This window comes from Anabrus simplex, chromosome 2 (genome assembly GCF_040414725.1).
Source record: "Anabrus simplex isolate iqAnaSimp1 chromosome 2, ASM4041472v1, whole genome shotgun sequence".
Lineage (NCBI taxonomy): Eukaryota > Metazoa > Arthropoda > Insecta > Orthoptera > Tettigoniidae > Anabrus > Anabrus simplex.
Genome location: NC_090266.1, coordinates 612512586 through 612532534, shown reverse-complemented (window position 1 = coordinate 612532534; position 19949 = coordinate 612512586). Strand labels below are relative to the sequence as shown.

General features: G+C 44.2%; 1 protein-coding gene across 1 annotated transcript in view; it reads right to left on the bottom strand.

The window, feature by feature from the left end:
• Cerk (Ceramide kinase) overlaps positions 1–19949 on the bottom strand; it is a 338420-nt gene that overhangs the window by 113534 nt on the left and 204937 nt on the right. Inside the window, exon 3 of the mRNA XM_067141010.2 lies at positions 18615–19028. Within this exon, the coding sequence (XP_066997111.2) occupies positions 18615–19028 (414 nt within the window). The remainder of the gene's footprint in view (positions 1–18614; positions 19029–19949) is intronic.

Here is a 19949-nt window from a genome sequence, read left to right as displayed (position 1 = left end):
GCGTCAATGAAATAAGCTCACAGAATGTAAAATGTTTAACGCTATAATGCGAGAATTTTAAGCCTTTATTGTGAGTTGTGCACAACACTAGGACAATTGACGTAAGAATAAGAATCAAATGAGTTAGATATTTGATCTCAAAATAATTTCGTTATATAATTTGAAGCTTAAATAATTAATTGAAATAATATTCAATTAATAGAAGGGAGTTATTGGATTTTTCATGTGACGTAGAAATTTGACTTACAATTTAAATGAACCGCTAAGTATTGTCAATTTAAATTATAATTCAAAAAAGGGAGAAATAATTCATATTTTGAGATTTTGAGATAGGTTTTTCTCAAATAATAATTTGTTTAATTTCTTAGGACGATTTATTAAGGCTTAATTTCGTCTGTTTACAGAATTCAAATTAATGGAGAATTGCGGAAGAATTCCGGCAGGGAAGAGATATTTAATTTTATTTCAAGATTTTGGAAATATTTCTAGAACCTGGAAAGTGCTAATATTTTATTTAATAAATGTTAAAACCCATTTCTTTCTAGTGTTTTCATTTGTCGTCAGTCCTTAGATTGTCCCTGACCCCTATAATTTAGCGTCGCCTGTAAGCGAACGTTCCGCCTCTGGGAACTTTTGCTTACCGGCTGAGCTGCCCGGCAAAACGGGGGCAATATATTCTTTCGATTCCATTATCAGCGGGCGAGTTGGTCATGCGGTTAGGGACGCACAGCTGTGAGCTTGCATCTGGGAGATAGCGGGTTCGAACCCCACAATCGGCAGCCCTGAAGATGGTTTTCCGTGGTTTCCCATTTTCACACCAGGCAAATGCTGGGACTGTACCTTAATCAAGGCCACGGCCGCTTCCTTACCTCTCCTCGGCCTTTCCTATCCCATCGTCGCCATAAGACATATCTGTGTCAGTCCGGCGTAAAGCAAATCGTAAAATAATGATAATAATAAAAATACCGAGCTCGATAGCTGCAGTCGCTTAAGTGCGGCCAGTATCCAGTAATCGGGAGATAGTGGGTTCGAGCCCCACTGTCGGCAGCCCTGAAGATGGTTTTCCGTGGTTTCCCATTTTCACACCAGGCAAATGCCGGGGCTGTACCTTAATTAAGGCCACGGCCGCTTCCTTCCACTTCCTAGGCCTTTCCTATCCCATCGTCGCCATAAGACATATCTGTGTCTGTGCGACGTAAAGCAAATAGCAAAAAAAAGAAAAGATAATAATAATAATAATAATAATAATAATAATAATTGTTACGGTGATATCCGTGGAGAAGAAACATGTGAAAGAAGGTGCGGGTGTTGAATGGGTCTAACTACGTTATCAGAAATTGAATTAAACCTTTAACAAAGTTTATATTTCTTTTTAAATCACAAAATTAACAAATCTTTCATTCAGTGAAATATTGAGGTTACAGGTACAAATAGCAACCTTAAAACAAGACTTGGAAAATCCAAGATTAGTGAATTTTTTACAGATTTGGTGCTTCAAGCTCTTAGTTTACAAATTCTGAGATACCTGATCCAGTTTACAAACTTGTGAAAAATCAATGTTCAGACAAGGACGGAAATGTCCCCATTTAAGTGAACTTGCTCCCAAATTTACGATATTTAGCCTTCCAGAGGCACCCCTCACAATAACAAAACACAGAAAAGAACTTACATGCTCTCAATTTCTTACAGCCTACTCAAGGCAACATTACACAAAATTTTAAGATATCTAGCCTCTCAAGGCACGATTTACAATGGAAATAGTTTTACACAGGGGTATCTAGTACCCAACCTACTGGGCCTTCGTGGAAAAGGAATAACAGGTTGATTTAATGGCCCGAAAACAAAATGAATGGAGGCGCATACTTACACTCCTAAATGAAAAATAAAATCCTAACGGGGCTCTCGGCCCAGAGATAGAGGGGCTAATCCCAAGCTACTGAGATGACTCGAATGAAAGTTACTTTAAGGCATTACAGAAAAGAAGAAAAACAGTTACAAAATCGTAGTCACCTCGAACCAAGTTGAAGAGGAACTCTATCCCCGATTTACAGTTTTAAGAATTTATGAAATTTTACATAGAAAGGAAGAAGTTTGCATCAAACGGGTTTACATGGTCAGAAATTCGGACCTTCACCTCGGATACGTTTGAGGAGACAGCTAGAAAGATAGAATTTATGTGGCCATTACCTGGCTGATGTTCTGCCTGCCGAAGAATGAGGCGCCCCGCCTCCTGCCTAACACACACACTCAGAAAGACGGCGATCAATAAGATAAGGTAGCAAGAAAAGCCTCAGCTTATATACCCGAAGGGGAGGTTCGAGAGGATTCTGGACTAGTCCGGACACACCCTCTCACTTTTATTGATAAATTCAAAAGTTACACCCAAGAAACCAGAAGAAGCCTGTGATAGGCTGAAAGATAATTACAGAAAATCCCCATTGGCCAGATTCAAAACTGGCGGAATGAGAAAGAAGTGTTGCAAACTTTAAAATATATACAAAAGACAAATGAAAGTTGATTTACTAGAGAAAACCCATGAACACAAAATTTCTTTCCATAACAGCTTCTTTTACCTTGTACCAAAGTGCATGACCATAGTTTTTGGTAGTGACATCTATGGAGAAATATCCAAACTTCTTGAAGTAAACAAACACAAAGCAAATAAATCCAGTCAGTTTAGGCAACTTCACAATAACGCAATTACTTAATACTTCAGCAGTGACATTTTCTGATTAAAGTTCCAACTTCATGTAGTAGAAGTTTCACGTTTGGTTATATAGATAGAGTCCTTTAAGGCGCATCTTTGGAATGTGTGGAGTTGAGGTGTACCTCCCGGTACAACAACAACAACAACAATAATAATAATAATAATAATAATAATAATAATAATAATAATAATAATAATAATAATAATACAAGCTTACTGGTTAGAGACACTGTTCACCTGCTAGTACGAGAGGAGTATTCGACGAACACTGATCGCTCTCCTATGACACGAGCCCTGTGCTATGTACTGAACGCTCGTTAGCGACGTTATTTCGTGATTCATCGGAAACATTCGGTAACTCTCCCGATAATCACGATCCGCCTTCCCCGTGCATTCAGGAAGACATCGTCACGTGTATAAAGCGGCCCTTACACGATCAATAATATTGACAATACAGTGTGATATTGACAATAATATTGATCGTGTAAGGTGAAAAGAAGAGTATTGACGGTAGATATTGAAGCGATATTGATGAAATCCAGATTTTCTGATCTCGGCGCGTCAATATTTAAAAGTGGAGGGGATATTGTCAATATTATTGATCGTCTAGGGGCGGACGTTAATAATATTGTCAATACTCAGTTGTTGCCGCACTTTCGTAGGGAACGGAAGTGATCTTTGTGTGGAGTATTATGGATTATACAAGTGACCTTGAGACGCTGAAGACTTTGAAGCGGTAAACTCGGTGAATCCTGACATTAACAGACAGAAAACTGCTCACTTTGGATGCCAAGCAGAGACAGTTTGCTGAGAAAACAATAAATGACGTGCTTTTGGAAGCAAACTTGGGCACTCTCCATCGCAACCCCGTAAAAAATAAAGGAATTAGGTCAATGTCTAAGCCCTCAAAGTACCACACAACCGGGAACAAGTAGTGGAAGCACTTCATCCTTCTCCACATTTAATTATTCTTCTCCTACTCACAGTGATAACCCACTAATCAACAACAACCAACATCAGGATTTATCATTGGTGACTTTCTTCAACACCTTCACAGATTGAGGATTTTGAATTTTGATTCATTTTGATTGCCTTATTTCTTTTTTTTTTCCTTTCTGTTTAATCAATACATAATTGAAATGGCGTATGGCTTTTAGTACCGGGAGTGTCCGAGGAACAAGTTCGGCTCGCCAGATGCAGGTCTTTTTTGATTTGACGCTCGTAGGCGACCTGCGCGTCGTGATGAGGATGAAATGATGATGAAGACGATACATACACCCAGCCACCGTGCAAGCGAAATTAACCAATTATAGTTAAAATTCCCGACCCTGCCAGGAATCGAACCTGTTACCCCTGCGACCAAAGGCCAGTACGCTAACCATTTAGTCACGGAGCCGGACAATACATAATTACTATCATCTTTTGCTTTGAATTATTTAATATGCATTTCCCTACTTCTACTGTCATGCTGACTACTTTCATATAGGTAGTGAAGAGGTTGTGTATAATGGCAGACTGATATACTTAGGTAAGTAGCAAGGTACCTAAAAAAAAAAAAAAAAAAAAAAAAAACCACTTTAATGTAGTCTCGTAGGACCTGAACAAGAGTTTCACATATTTCAATTGTACTCTAGCTTCGCTGATAGTTGCAGGCGACATGATGACAGAGAACTTCAAATTTTCAAAATTTCTTCCTGTAGCTAAGTACCTCAGGGTTAAGGCTAATCTTTCATTAACAGGAGTGTTTGTGTTCTGCCTTCTCGAGAGTGGTTCTACCATCTGTAATAATTTTATGAACGTCCTTTCTTTAATTCTGAAATAATTACGAAAATCTTCCGCATCTGTCAATCTAATTTCCCACAGCAGCCTCAAATGAGAATATTCTTCACGTTTTTTCAACCGTCCACCTCTGTGGTGTAGTGGTTAATGTGATTACCTGCTACCGCCGGAGGCCCGGGTTAGATTCCCGGCTCTGCCACGAAATTTGAAAAGTGGTACAAGAGCTGTAACGGGGTCCACTCAGCCTCGGGAGGTCAACTGAGTAGAGGTGGGTTCGATTCCCACCTCAGCCATCCTAGAAGTGGTTTTCCGTGGATTCCCACTTCTCCTCCAGGCAAATGCTGGGTTGGTGCCTAATTTAAGGCTACGGCCGCTTCTTTCCCTCTTCCTTGTCTATCCCTTCCAATCTTCCCATCCCAGGTGAGGCCGCCTGGGCGAGGTACTGGCCATCCTCCCCAATTGTATCCCCAACCCAGAGTCTGAAGCTCCAGGACACTGCCCATGAGGCTACCGATTTCGCTGAACTCGATGAATCCTACCTTTTTTCGATCCTCCATGTTTTCAAAACAACGCCACAAACATTTACTTGAAAAAAGACAGTTTCACTAGTCCGAACGGTGGAAACGAACGTAATGAGCACATTTATTGATACGATTATTGACAATAATATTGACCGTGTAGTGTATGGCGATATTGACGGTAATATTGACAGGAGTAAACGACTGTATTGACAATACTGATATTGTCAATAATATTGATCGTGTAAGGGCCGCTTAAGGAAAAGGCGCCTGATCTTCTATGGGCAACACAGGGAGGACGAACTTGACTGTCGTAGCGAGAAGACATACTGCACGTGCTTCCCGCTGACTCACCTCTCCACGCCAGGGGATCTGTTCTTCCCCAGTACTAGTCAGGCAGCTGTACTTGTTGGTGCACTTCGGAAAGCGCTTTTGTCTGAGCTGAGCACTTCTCAGTGCTCACCTTCAATTTCAGGAGGACCACGGCGGACAACAAAGAGGGCAGCCAGATGGAGCAGAGGATGCCCGAAGAAGTTGCGAGGAAGTTCGGGCTCATGGTCCGAAGCCTCTTCAGCCGAATGCCACCGGTACAGGAGAGCAACACGGAGCCGGAGACGCCGGTACCTGAGCCGGGGCTGGAGCAGAAGGCGCCGGAGATCGAGGTGGAGACGGAACCGTACAGGAATGGGTGTGACCCCCCTAACGGCTTCTTCTTCTTCTCCGAGGGATTCACGGACCCGGAGTACGAGGTGCTGCTCGTATACTACAGGCCGGGGCTCCCTGTATCTTCTGAACGGGGCCTCGTCCTGGACAGAATGCGGCGCTCTCGCCACGGAGGCAGATTCATCTCGACGACCATGTCCGTCGAGAGCTTCCTACCAGGAGGCCTCATCATCAGGCATCACGATCAGGAGCGGATGCGCGACGCAGAGAAGGAGCTCTCTACTCAGTTACAGGTCATCCGTCTATCAGGGAGGGACGGCGTGCCAGGAATGAATGCCGGCGCTCTCAGGAGGAGGGCCGAGACGGAGGCCATTACCCAGACGCCGAGGAGGCTAAGGCATAGGGCGGTTAAAACCGACCTAGTCCAAGCCACCCAACCGGAGACCAGCGATGCCACCACGGAGGTGGAGCATGCCGCCTCCTGGCGCCGCGACTGTGCGACCCAGGCCGAGCGGCCCGGCACTGCGAAGTGGACGCACCACCATGGACCACCTTCTGGAAGGGGACACAGACCAAGGTCTACCAGGAGGGGCCTATCACCCGGGCGCAATCCAGGAAGGCGCTCCGGGCGGCAGACGGCAGCACAGTAGTGGAGAAGGACGCACCCTAAAGTTCTGAGGCTGCTGTCTAGGCTCGGCCTCCCAGCGTGTCGGTCGATATGCAGAAATCGATGTGCACCCCACAGGACTTGAAACGCAGTCGTTTGTCAGCACAGACCGACGCCACCGCCGCCAGCCAGGAGGGGGAGAAGACGGCGATGCAGCAGGGCCACCCGCTACCCCGGGGTCACCAGGCCGGGAGGAGGGCCACCAGGACGAGGTCTCTTCCTCTGCCGAGAAGAAACCCCCGGAAAGAAGACAACGCCGACCCACCAGGAGAGGGCCGCCCAGCCGCAACCCAGGACTGCTCACAGGACAGCAGTCTACCGAGGAGCAAATCAGGAGAGGACCTCAGCGGGTAGCGGCAATCAGGTGAGATTGAAACGTCCCCCTCAACAGCAATTGCAGTGTTTCCGCTGTCTGAGGTGGGGCCACCGGCAGGAGAGGTGTGGGCTCTCAGTGAGATGCAACCGTTGTGGGGGTGATCACCACTACACGGCCTGCGCAGCACTTAAAGAGGCGCCGGTGTGCGCCAACTGCGCGAGGGGCCACCCGGTCTCCCATCGCAGTTGCCCCGTTTACCGGGTCATGGTGCGGGCAGAGAGGAAGGAGGCCCGGCGTCATGACCCACCCCCTTCCAGGAGCCCCCCGCCCCGGCGGGCATGGCCTCATTCTCCGGGGACTGGGTACGAGGAACCCCAAGGAGGCGGCGCTGTGCGGTGTGCCCTAGTGGTACTCAGCGCATGGCTCCGCAACCGGCAAGGCCCGCGCTAGTCACGGCAGTGCCCAGACGGACTGATCCCGTGGCAGATGGAATGGCAAGACTACGGTTCATGGCTGGTGCATGATACCTATTCTCAACTAACACAACCTCTGGACTTTTCCAGCCCACATCCTTGAATGTGCTATCAAAATATGTCAGGTTTTACATGTAGGCTCTTTTCTGCCTATGTGGTTTTTCCCTGACCCTTCAATACTACACCTCAACACCACCTCACCAACACAAACTCTTGCCGTGGTAACTCGGAAACCGGCAGATACTCCTTGTATCACTTCCCACTCTTCCCTGCTATCTCTTTCTTCTTAAAAACTAATAGCATGTCGGAAGCCATGTAGATTGAGTCGATGGTCACGCGGGGGGAGCGGGCTTCGGGGGCCCCCTAGAAAAAAAATTCTATGGGCACTTAACCCGCAGGATCTCCGCTGTGGCAGGTAGAGGGAAGGCATCCAGGAACAAATCGATCTCTTCCGTCAAGTTGTACCTGGAACAACTGGGGATCCCGCATGAGTCCATACATGATCGCCCAGAGTTTCGATAAACCATCCAGCGGGGAATTTTTCCCAACGCCACTTACTAGTAGGAAGAATACAAGGACCAGCAGATTTTCGTGGACGGAGGAAAGTAGGAGTACAGGAAGAGGCGAAAACTGAAGGCACAAGAGAGGAGAAGATACGAGCCCCGTGGTCCTCAGTAGGCCCAAACTAACTTACTAACTTACTTACTTACTTACTTACTTACTTACTTACTTACTTACTTACTTACTTACTTACTTACTTACTTACTTTTATTTTACATCGCAAATGGGAAATATCCTGGTGGCAATGGCCACTTACAGTAGTGTAATAATAAAGTAAAGTTAACATAATTACCCCAAAACAACAACAACAACAACAACAACAACAAACAAACAAACAAACAAGTGTACACGCACGCACATTAATGGTGTCTCGACATAAACAATCAACACTGCCCACTCCAGTACTGAAAAAAGAGGGAAAGAGTAAAGGGATAGTGTTGAAGGCCACTCCAGTACTGAAAACGAGGGGAAGGGGGTGAACAGGTAGTGCTGAATACACAATGTGTGTATTCCGGCGTTATACTGTAACATTGTATCCTATCACAGGTGAATCGAGGACGTATTATTGGCATATGGGAGGCTCACATGGTCCCCCAAGCAACAGCACAAGCAATACCATGCAGTCTTAAGACAGTTTGGAGATGGATAGAAACATGGCAAGAACGAGGTGAAGAAGGATTGGTAGACCCGATATAACGCAGCTACAAAATATTCCTAACTAGTATAAAATACTTTTCGGTTAAAAACCTCCTTTACCTCTTAATACTGTAATTAACAGAGTAGGCTACTTTTTATTTTTTTAATGGTAAAATGCTATTTGTTCAGGGCGTCGACCTATAGAGTTCTTTTGCCCCTACTTGCACAATATATGCACCTGCATGTAATTGGAATTGCGGAAGTGTTGAGTGTTGAATGTGAGAAACGTTAAGGACGACACAAACACGCAGTCCCGAGGCCAGGGATATAATAATTTACAATTAAAACCCCTGACCCGGTCAGGAATCGAACCCGGGGCGGCCGGACGCGTTGCCTCGTACACCGCGGAGCCGGACAAGTAGGTAACCTAATGCTGCACTTCAATACATCAGCCACTGTGCCCATTTCGATCACAACGAAGTCTTGTAGCGGGCTGTCTGCATGCAGTCCATGCAGCAATGCGTTAAGCGAGAAGGTGAGTCATTGTGCCTTCGACACTACCCCTTCACTCCCTTCCCCCATGTTTTGTACTGAATTGGCCTTCAACACTACCCCTTCACTCTCTCCCCTTCTTTTCAGTACTGGAGTGGGGCAGTGTTGATTATTTATGTCGGGACACCATTAATGTGCACGTCTGTACAACAAGCAATTCCATGGAAAGGAAATATTACAAGAAACACTACTACCAGCATCATCATAAACACATTCACACCCAACTTAAGTATATGGTATGAACCTGCGTGTACTTGGAATTGAGGAAGTGTAGAGTGCCAGGGATATGAATCATTCGTTCGTTCGTTCGTAATCTGTTCGTAATCCTCACTGGGTGCGACAAGTGGCCCATCAAGTACGATGGGGAGTGAATGTTTGGTATGAAATCTTGGGGAATCGGCTGATTGGACCTTATTTCTATGAGGGCCATTGGACAGGCCCACGCAACTTGCATTTTCTGCGTCAGGAACTCCAACTGCTGTTGGAGGATGTGCCCTTGCAACAGGATGGAGCTCCACCACATTCGACTTTGCCCGTTCGTAACCATCTGAACGAGGAACTGCCAGAGAAAAGGATAGGACGAAGAGGCCCTGTTTCTTGGACCGCCAGATCGCCGGATTTATTTTTGCTAGTTGCTTTACGTCGCACCAACACATATAGGTCTTATTGCGACGATGGGACAGGAAAGGCCTAGGAGATGGAAGGAATGGATAAATATTACAGACAGAGGTAGTTTTACGGCACACCTTCAACTGTACAATCAATCAAACACATATCCTAGTGATGCCTTTTCTTAATATATATATATATAAGACAAATCAGCCCTACAACCAAAGGTACTCCTTCCATCCCGTCAACATCCACGCGAACCAACCATCGTTTATTTTACGTGGGCCCTCCCCATCACATTACCACAGGCTTCAGGAGTACCTCTGGCTCAACCTCAAAGACATTACCGACCTACGGTTCTGCAAGCTGTACTTGCGCCTTGCAGTACGTACCCATGGCCAGTAGGTAGTAATGTTCGGTCTTTGAATGTTAAAAGCTTAGCGTAAAATCGTGAAATATCGTATATATCTTCAACTATGGCAATCCACATCACATATGAGTGTTAAGCTATTAGCCCCAGTTAAGAATTGCTGGTACATCTACGTATGTTGAACATTAAAGCTTGAAATTTTCTTCACCAAACGAAAGCGAAAAATAATTCATGCAGTAGAGGGTTAAGGTACAGCCCCAGCATTTGCCTGGTGTGAAAATGGGAAACCACGGAAAACCATCGTCAGGGCTACCGACAGTGGGATTCGAACTCACTATCTCCTGGATGCCAGCTCACAGCCGCGTGCCCTTGACCGCACGGTCAACTCGCCCGGTTATCATCCCCGGATTTAACACCGTTAGACGACTTCTTGTGGGGATATTTAAAGAAAGTCGTTTACACTCAAGCGCCGGAAAACTCCGACCAGCTCCGGCAACTCAACACGGACGCCTGCCGAACAATTACACCCGGAATGCTTCAGCGTTCAAGACGATCTATTGGACACGGGGCCCGAATGTACATAAACCAAAACGGTCATCACATCGAGCAATTGATGCGATAAAACATTGTCAGGGCTGTTGTGTTCCTATTATTTCCAGTTGTGTCCGGCCTGCTAACTAATCGGCCCTTCTTAGGACCACAAACACATTCATTCACACACAATTTGAATGAAAGCGGGTATTGAACTTACATTGCGTGTGGTACGTATTAAACAAATATTGGAAAAAATTGTAATCTTCGCCCAGGACTTGAACCTCCCACCTGACATGCAATCCCGCTCCGCCACGCCTTTACCAACTACAGTACAGTTCCGTATGGCACACTGGGCAGCTTATAGCAAGTATTACGTTTACTGCGGACACAATATCAATTTAGTGTTTCGCCGGCACATGCATGTGTTCCAGTGTTTAATACGAGTATAACATTACTGTCCGCCTCAAGGGCAGTGTCCTGGAGCTTGAGACTTTGGGTCGGGGATACAACCGGGGAGGAGCACTAGTACCTCACTGCTATTCTGAACAGGGGCCTTGTGAGGGGAAGGGGGAGACTGGAAGGGATAGACAAGGAAGAGGGAAGGAAGCGGCCGTGGCCTTAAGTCAGGTACCATCATCATCATCATCATCTGTTTACCCTCCAGGTTCGATTTTTCCCTCGGACTTAGCGAGGGATCCCACCTCTACCGCCTCAAGGGCAGTGTCCTGGAGCTTCAGACTCTTGGTCGGGAGATACAACTGGGGAGTATGACCAGTACCTCGCCCAGGCGGCCTCACCTGTTATGCTGAACAGGGGCCTTGTGGAGGGATGGGAAGATTGGAAGGGATAGGCAAGGAAGAGGGAAGGAAGCGGCCGTGGCCTTAAGTCAGGTACCAAACCACGGAAAACCACTTCGAGGATGGCTGAGGCGAGAATCGAACCCTCCTCTACTCAGTTGACCTCCCGAGGCTGAGTGGACCCCGTTCCAGGCCTCGTAACACTTTTCAAATTTCGTGGCAGAGCCGGGAATCGAATCCGGGCGTCCGGAGATGGCAGCTAATCACACTAACCATTACACCACAGAGGTGGACAGTTCTTAAAAATTTTAATTGTTTTACATGAGAAGCACTACACAAATTCCCTGTATTTTAAAGTATTTTTTACACCTTATCTCTCCGAATTTAGTCCAAACAGCGTGAAAATGATGTCCCCTTTTTTCTTTCTTTCTTTCTTAATCTGTTTATTGTCCAGGGTTGGCTTTTCCCTCGGACTTAGCGAGGGATCCCACCTCTACCGCCTCAAGGGCAGCGTCCTGGAGCTTCAGACATCGGATCGGGGGATACAACTGGGGAGAATGATCAGTACCTCGCCCAGGCGGCCTCACCTGCTATACTGAACAGGGGCCTTGGTGGGGGATGGGAAGATTGGAAGGGATAGACAAGGAAGAGGGAAGGAAGCGGCCGTGGCCTTAAGTTAGGTACCATCCCGGCATTTGCCTGGAGGAGAAGTGGGAAACCACGGAAAACCACTTCCAGGATGGCTGAGGTGGGAATCGAACCCACCTCTACTCAGTTGACCTCCCGAGGCTGAGTGGACCCCGTTCCAGCCCTCGTACCACTTTTCAAATTTCGTGGCAGAATCGAACCCGGGCCTCCGGGGGTGGCAGCTAATCACACTAACCACTACACCACAGAGGCGGACCCCCTTTTTTCTACTACTACAAACTCTCCTGATTTAATTTTATTATTAGCAAATAATTTTTACATTTTGTCTTGTATCAGCAGAAACAGTGTCCGAGCTTTTATTCGAGGTCGACAGTGTTGTGGCATAATCAACATTCATCTTGGCACATAAGTTGTTATTGCACGACCGGGCGAGTTGGCCGTGCGGTTAGGGGCGCATCTGGAAGATAGTGAGTTCGAACCCCACTGTCGGCAGCCCTGACGACAGTTTTCCGTGGTTTCCTTTTTCACACCAGACAAATGCTGGGGATGCACCTTAATTAATAATGTTATTTGCTTTACGTTCCACTAACTACTTTTACGGTTTTCGGATAGGCAGAGGTGCCGGAATTTAGTCCCGCAGGTGTACCTTAATTAAGGCCACAGCCGCTTCCTTCTAACTCCTAGCCCTTTCTTACCCCCTCTTCGCCGCAAGACCTATCTGTTTCGGTGCGACGTAAAGCAGATAGTAGAAAAAGAAGCATATGACTGTACTGGTCTCACTAGAACGTTATACTTCAGCACCTTAGTTCTGCTGGTTATTAATCGGGATGTTTCCTGAGATCATAAAGGTACCTATTCGCACAAAGTGCTCGCTTTTGGATTTCAGTACTGACATTCTATATCTAAAATCTAAATCCACAGCCTGTTTCCAGTCACTCGACCGGGTCAGGAATGGAATGAATGAAGCCCCATCTAGCGGCGAGAATAGGAATTATGCCGGCTGCCAAAGCCTGTCGCACTCCTCTGCGGCCATGATTAACGACTGACAAATGAAATGAAATGATGTTGGAGAGTGTTGCTGGAATGAAAGATGACAGGAGTGCCTGGAGGAAAATCTGTCCCGCCTCTGCTTTCTCCAGCCCAAATATAACTTGGAATGACCGGAATTTGAACCACGGAACCCAGTGGTAAGAGGCCGGCACGCTGCCGCCTGAGCCACAGAGGCTTCTCAGAACTGACATTATTTTTTAATTTACTTCGGATCCAAGGCAGGTGAAACTATGCACAACTTCAAACTTTCTGTATACCATGGCCCAAGTAACTTATATAAGCCTTTCTCGTTACGGGCATATACATTGTTTTAGTTTCATTCATTTGCATATGCATCTTTCTTGCTGCCTTAATTGCTGAATAAAAGGTGCTTTGATGGCTCTTTGCGTTGTTCGTATTATAGCAATATAATCTGCATATGGTAAAACTTGAACATATGTACAAAATATAGTTCTCCTGGTGTTAATGCCAGCATCTCTAATATCTTTGTCTGTCTGTTAGGTCATCAGCCCAGAGGCTGGTTGGATCCTCAAATAGCACCACCAAAGGTTATGCGGTTATAAGGAAACCCCAAAAACCAATGGCAGCACCAAAATGAGGCGTACTAGGCAATATGAGGAGTGAGGTAGTTTGCCATTGCTTTCCTCACTGGGTCAGAAAGTACTATTGCAGCACGACTGACCCTATGAGCAGCACCTTTCACAACACTCAGATGCACTAGTCATGCTCTGAATGTCATTACTCAGCACTACCCATACCCCAGCAACTTCCAGATTGTCACAACCATGGATGTCGACTGGGACTTCGGTGGAAGCTACACTTTACTCTGGCCTGTGCCAAGAGATGGATGCAAAAGTACTGTATCCATCAAGAAATGACAGCAGGCAGCTAATATCTTTATCTAAAGAAATGTTGAAAAGGAGGCAAGCCAAGGAGTCCTCTTGTCGAACTAAATTTCTAGTGGTTATAGGACTTAACACCTTATTCTGAATCTTAATTTGACACCAGGTACTTTCCATGATACGGGGCTGAGTGGCTCAGACGGTTGAGGCGCTGGCCTTCTGACCCAACTTGGCAGGTTTGATCCTGACTCAGTCCGGTGGTATTTGAAGGTGCTCAAATACGTCAGCCTCGTGTCGGTAGATTTACTGGCACGTAAAAGAACTACTGAGGGACTAAATTCCAGCCCATCGGCGTCTCCGAAAACCGTAAAGGTAGTTAGTGGGACGTAAAGCAAATAACATTATTAACTTTCCATGATAGCTCTTACTAGTGTGATCAGTTTTCTTGGAATCCGCAATATTTCTATTGCTGCATAACGTTTACTTCAATCAGTGCTGTCAGAGGTCGATCGAACATCAATTTAAGAGGTGATGTGTCTCTATTCAAAATTCATGTTTGATCTTCCTTGACGAAATCCACACGCATAGGCGTAGGGCCTAATTCGGGGGTGACAAAGGTGGCAGTCGCCACCCCAATATTTTGAAGGAAGCTTCGTAATAGTACAGACTTAGAAATACATATTTTACAAGTACGTTCAATCAATCAATCAATCAATCAATCAATCAATCAATCAATCAATCAATCAATCAATCAATCAATCAATCAATCAATCAATACTGATCTGCATTTAGGGCAGTCTCCCAGGTGGCAGATTCCCTATCTGTTGTTTTCCTAGCCTTTTCTTAAATGATTTCAAAGAAATTGGACATTTTTTGAACATCTCCCTTGGTAAGTTAATCCAATCCCTAACTCCCCTTCCCATAAATGAATATTTGCCCCAATTTGTCCTCTTGAATTCCAACTTTATCTTCATATTGTGATCTTTCCTACTTTTAAAGACGCCACTCAAACTTATTCGTCTACTAATGTCATTCCACGCCATCTCTCCGCTGACCGCTCGGAACATACCACTTAGTCCAGCAGTTCGTCTTCTTTCTCCCAAGTCTTCCCAGCCCAAACTATGCAACATTTTTGTAACCCTACTCTTTTGTCGGAAATCACCCAGAACAAATCGAGCTGCTTTTCTTTGGATTTTTTCCAGTTCTTGAATCAAGTTATCCTGGTGAGGGTCCCATACACTGGAACCCTATTGTAGTTGGGGTCTTACCAGATATTTATATGCCCTCTCCTTTACATCCTTACTACAACTCCTAAACACCCTCATAACCATGTGCAGAGATCTGTACCCTTTATTTACAATCACATTTATGTGATTACCCTAATGAAGATCTTTCCTTATATTAACACTTTCACCCCATCAACGCAGTAATTAACACTGAGAGGACTTTTCCTATTTGTGAAACTCACAACCTGAATTTAAACCTCGTTTATCATCATGCCATTATCTACTGTCCATCTCGCAACATTATCGAGGTCATTTTGCAGTTGCTCACAATCTTGTAACTTATTTATTACTCTATACAGAATACCATCATCCGCAAAAAGCCTTTTCGTTACTCCGTTTAATTTAGCTCAATGAAACAAAGTGATCGTTGAAAAATTGTATGGGCTACTGTACCTAAATAATGTTGATAGGAATTATGTCTAACATTGTTCAATTTTACCTTCCTCCATCATTCTAATTAAAATTTCGCTATTTGAGCATCCTGTGAGGAGCATTTTTCATGCTTGCCGGCGTTTAAAAACGTACTGCAGGAAGACGATCGCCCAGGAGAGGTTATCCTTTTAGGAATTTTGACTATCAAAAGTAGTACTGATGTTGCCATTTGAAAAGTAACTAATGACTTTAATTCAAACAGAAAGAGAAGACTTCATTTTGTGTAAAAATACGATCGATCAGATTATGTAAAATAAAGAAAAGGTTTGGTCTTTTTCCGTGTTACCTGCTTAATTTTTACTTTTACGGTTAAACAGGCCAAGTAACAAATACATTTGTATTATGTCTACTTTTTAATTATGTGTGAATGTTCATTACTTTGCAGAGGTTTGGTTATGAAATTAAAGTGATAAACATAGAATATTCAAGGAAAGATAGAGAATATTAGCAATAATTTTGTGGTCGCAAATTGCTCTCATGGAGCCCGTGGTGATAACTGCCCCGTCAATCAAAATGCTCAAATTACGCCCATGTCCACCTGTGTAGTCCCTTATTGGATCTTCTACAAAAAACACAAGCCTGTTAAGCAAAATGTTGGGAACACCTTATTGGCGATGCATAAGAGACTGATTCCCCTGTAACTGGAGCAAATCAAACATTCTTAGGAATTGGACATAGAGGGTGGGCAAAATAAAACTGCCCGGAAAATATTTATAAGACTGACGCAGAATTGACCGTTGTTAATGAACGGGGGAACTGCCCATCATTGGAAAACCTGGAAACCGTGATTTCGATGTACCAATCCGTTGCTGTCACATGTCAGCTGTCCCGAACACGTCGCTGTGTCATTACGTGTGAGTGAGTGAAAGGAGCAGACGTGCCCACTGGCCAGTTGAATGCAACACAAAATTGTGCTCACGATAAAACTGCGCGTGTTCATTGTCGAGTGTTACGCGAAGCACGATTCGTGAAAAACCTGTGCAGAACTACTTAGGCAAGAGTTTAAGACTGAAGGTGTTTTGACAAAACCTCCAGCAAAGTCTGCACGCAAAACTTAGTAGCAAAATCGCGTGAAACGGGTTCTGTAGTGAATATAAACCGTAACTATTCGAAAAGAGTTCCAACACCAGAAAGCACTGCTCGAGTGAAGGGACGCCTGGAACGCCGTTTATCTGTGCAAATGGGAATTAAAGAGATCGTTGTGTCGAAACATTATAAAAAAAGGGCCTGCATCAGTATCCTTACAAATTTACTGTTGTGTATGCCATGGACCGTACAGACGAACCTTCGCGTGTTCAATTCTGCCTATGTGGTTTTTGAGTGAAGTGGAGTCGGGAATTTTGGATCCTCAGTTTTTCATTTCTTCAGATGAGGCCATTTCCAGCATCTTCTCTGATGTTCATTATCAAGAGTCAATCCTGCATCAGTTCTATTGTAAATATTTTCAGGGTCAGTTTTATTTTGCCCACCCGGTACTTTCACTTACCCTTTTGTTTAAACATTGTTGTGGTCGGTATTTAGAGTTTTGAGTAATGGAGAGATGCAAAATGAGTACTAAAGGGAGTCGAAATTAATCACCCCAGACCTATGGTTTCTATGTTCACAATACTTGTATTTTTACCACTTATAATTTACGAAACAAAGTTGTCCTGCATCCTGTATATCTCAGTATTCAGTATATCACCCGTGCCGAAAACTTATTCACAAATGAGCTGATGTACCGGTAACTGATGAATTCAAGTTCCTTTACCTTGCTACCTTGTCATATGGGCAAGGATGCAGCCGACTGATGCAAGGGAGATACTCAGGATGTTTAAATTAAGACCATTCTCTCAACAAATGAGTGAAAGTTTGAAATAATTGATGTGTGGAATTGGCATCGCCAAAAAGAAATATAATGTACACCGTATAAGAATAATCATTCTACTACACATGTTCCAATCGAAGGAGAGGATCGTGCAAAAAAGGTTAAAAACCTGAAAAACCACTGTTAAGAGAGGCAATTCAGTTGCATTCAAGTAGATCGATCTGTCCAAATAGTTCACATCATAGCACAAACGCAAACAATAGATATATCGTTGCAGATTAAGATGCATCCCTATAATAAAAGTGCCCCGTTTATTTATTTATTTATTTTTTAATACAACGACATCTTTCTTTCTTTCTTTCTTTCTTTCTTTCTTTCTTAATCCGTTTACCCTCCAGGGTTGGTTATTCCCTCGGACTCAGCGAGGGATCCCACCTCTACCGCCTCAAGGGCAGTGTCCTGGAGCGTGAGACTTTGGGTCGGGGGATACAATTGGGGAGAAGGACGAATACCTCGCCCAGGCGGCCTCACCTAATATGCTGAACAGGGGCGTTGAGGGGGATGGGAAGACTGGAAGGAATAGGCAAGGAAGAGAGAAGGAAGCGGCCGTGGCCTTAAATTAGATACCATCCTGGCATTTACCTGGGGGTGAAGTGGGAAACCACAGAAAACCACTTCGAGGATGGCTGAGGTGGGAATCTTCTACTCGGTTGACCTCCCGACCACTTTTCAAATTTCGTGGCAGAGCCGGAAATCGAACTCGGGCCTCCAGGGGTGGCAGCTAATCACACTAACCACTACACCACAGAGGCGGATAATACACAGATATAATTGGCTAAGTTTAATATATTGTTTGTAAAATTATTGGGTTATGTTTTGTTAAACGCAAGTGACTCTATTTTTTTTTTTACCGGTACGTAACTATATCGTCATAGTAAGTTATTTTGGAAAGTAGCTTTTCATGTAATTCTAGGAGGAATTTATTCAAAAACCTTAAACTACTTTCAAGAACAACATACTACATTTAATGAATCCGTCACAACATTGTCATGCCGCGCTCTCTTGCGTCCATGTCCCGAGTCAAACTTCAGGACAGCTCCCGTGGACACTGCTGCATTATACAACAAATAATGGTCGAAAAATCTAGACTGTGTGGATGGTTTTCTTTTCTTATATATTTATTTAGTTAGAAGGGAGTTAACTTTTCATTATAAATTAAGGATATCAACCAGAGCGTTTACAAGCTGATGTTAGTGTGAGTGTCCAATACTTCTGGTATAACGGTGGATTACCCCTTAAGAACCCGACAGTCAAAAGTTAAGTACTGGGTAGCAGAGGAAGTAAAGGTAGCAGGATATTTGACTTACCTAGGACGATGTGGAGAACGGCAGTCTGGATGTCTGTTGTTCCATGGAAGCAGTACGCCATAGTATCAGTACTACCACCAGGTATAACACCGACTTTGAGGGCTGGTGTAGGAAGTCTGGCCTCTGGGTCATTATGGTCTATGCCTAGATCTCGAGCAGTTCGAAGAATAAGTCCATTGAACACCTCGGAAAACGTACCATCCCCACCAATACATGCCACAGCATCGATGTTATCAAATGACTGGGTAAGTAGAATGTCTCTTGCGTGGTTAGGACGCTGGGTGACCATTACATTAGCATCCATCCCAGCAATGGAGAACAGTGGTTTAACATGCTTCTCATAAATCTTTATACCTTTTCGTTTCCCGCCATATGGGTTTACAAACAGCAAGAGTCTTTTAGGCCTGTCCAAGCCTGAAATAGGAGAAGAAAAATTGTACAGTTGTCCTTACAATGTAAATTTGCATACTAGTATTTATTATCCATAAGAATAATTTATACTAATCGAAACATCAGTATTTGAGCCACTATAGGACAAGACATTACGCACAAATTAAGGAAATTTATACATACATACATACATACATACATACATACATATATACATACATACATACATACATACATACATACATACATACATACATACATATTCATATTCATATATTCCATCTATACACACAAAATAAGAGTTTTTCCCGTAGTTTGGTCAGATTAAAAAATAGTATTTATTCATCGGTATAGAAAGAAGAGATTTTTAAAAAAAATTTGCTTTACGTCGCACCGACACAGATAGGTCTTATGGCGACGATGGTATAGGAAATGGCTAGGATGGGAAGGAAGCGGCCGTGGCCTTAATTAAGGTACAGCCTCAGCATTTGCCTGGTGTGATAAACCACGGAAAAACATTTTCAGGACTGCCGGGAGTGGGGTTCGAACCCACTATCTTCCCGGATGCGAGCTCATGGGGCTTATGGAAGAAAGAAAGAAAGAAAGAAAGAAAGAAGAACTAGCTGAGTCAGCAAAAAGGATACATCCGGATGTGCTAGGAGTAAATGATATTCGGGTAAGGGGAGATAACGAGGACGATATAGGAGATTATAAAGTGTACTTGACAGGTGTTAAAAATGGAAGGGCACAGTATGGGATAGGGCTGTTCATTAGGTATACTACTGCACGCAACATAGTTTCTGTTAGACATGTAAATGAGCGAATGATGTGTGTAGATTTGGCAGTTGGAGGAATTAGGACAGAAATTGCCTCAGTGTATTCACCATGTGAGGGTGCAGATGAGGACGAAGTTGACATGTTTTTATAAAGCATTGAGTGATATCG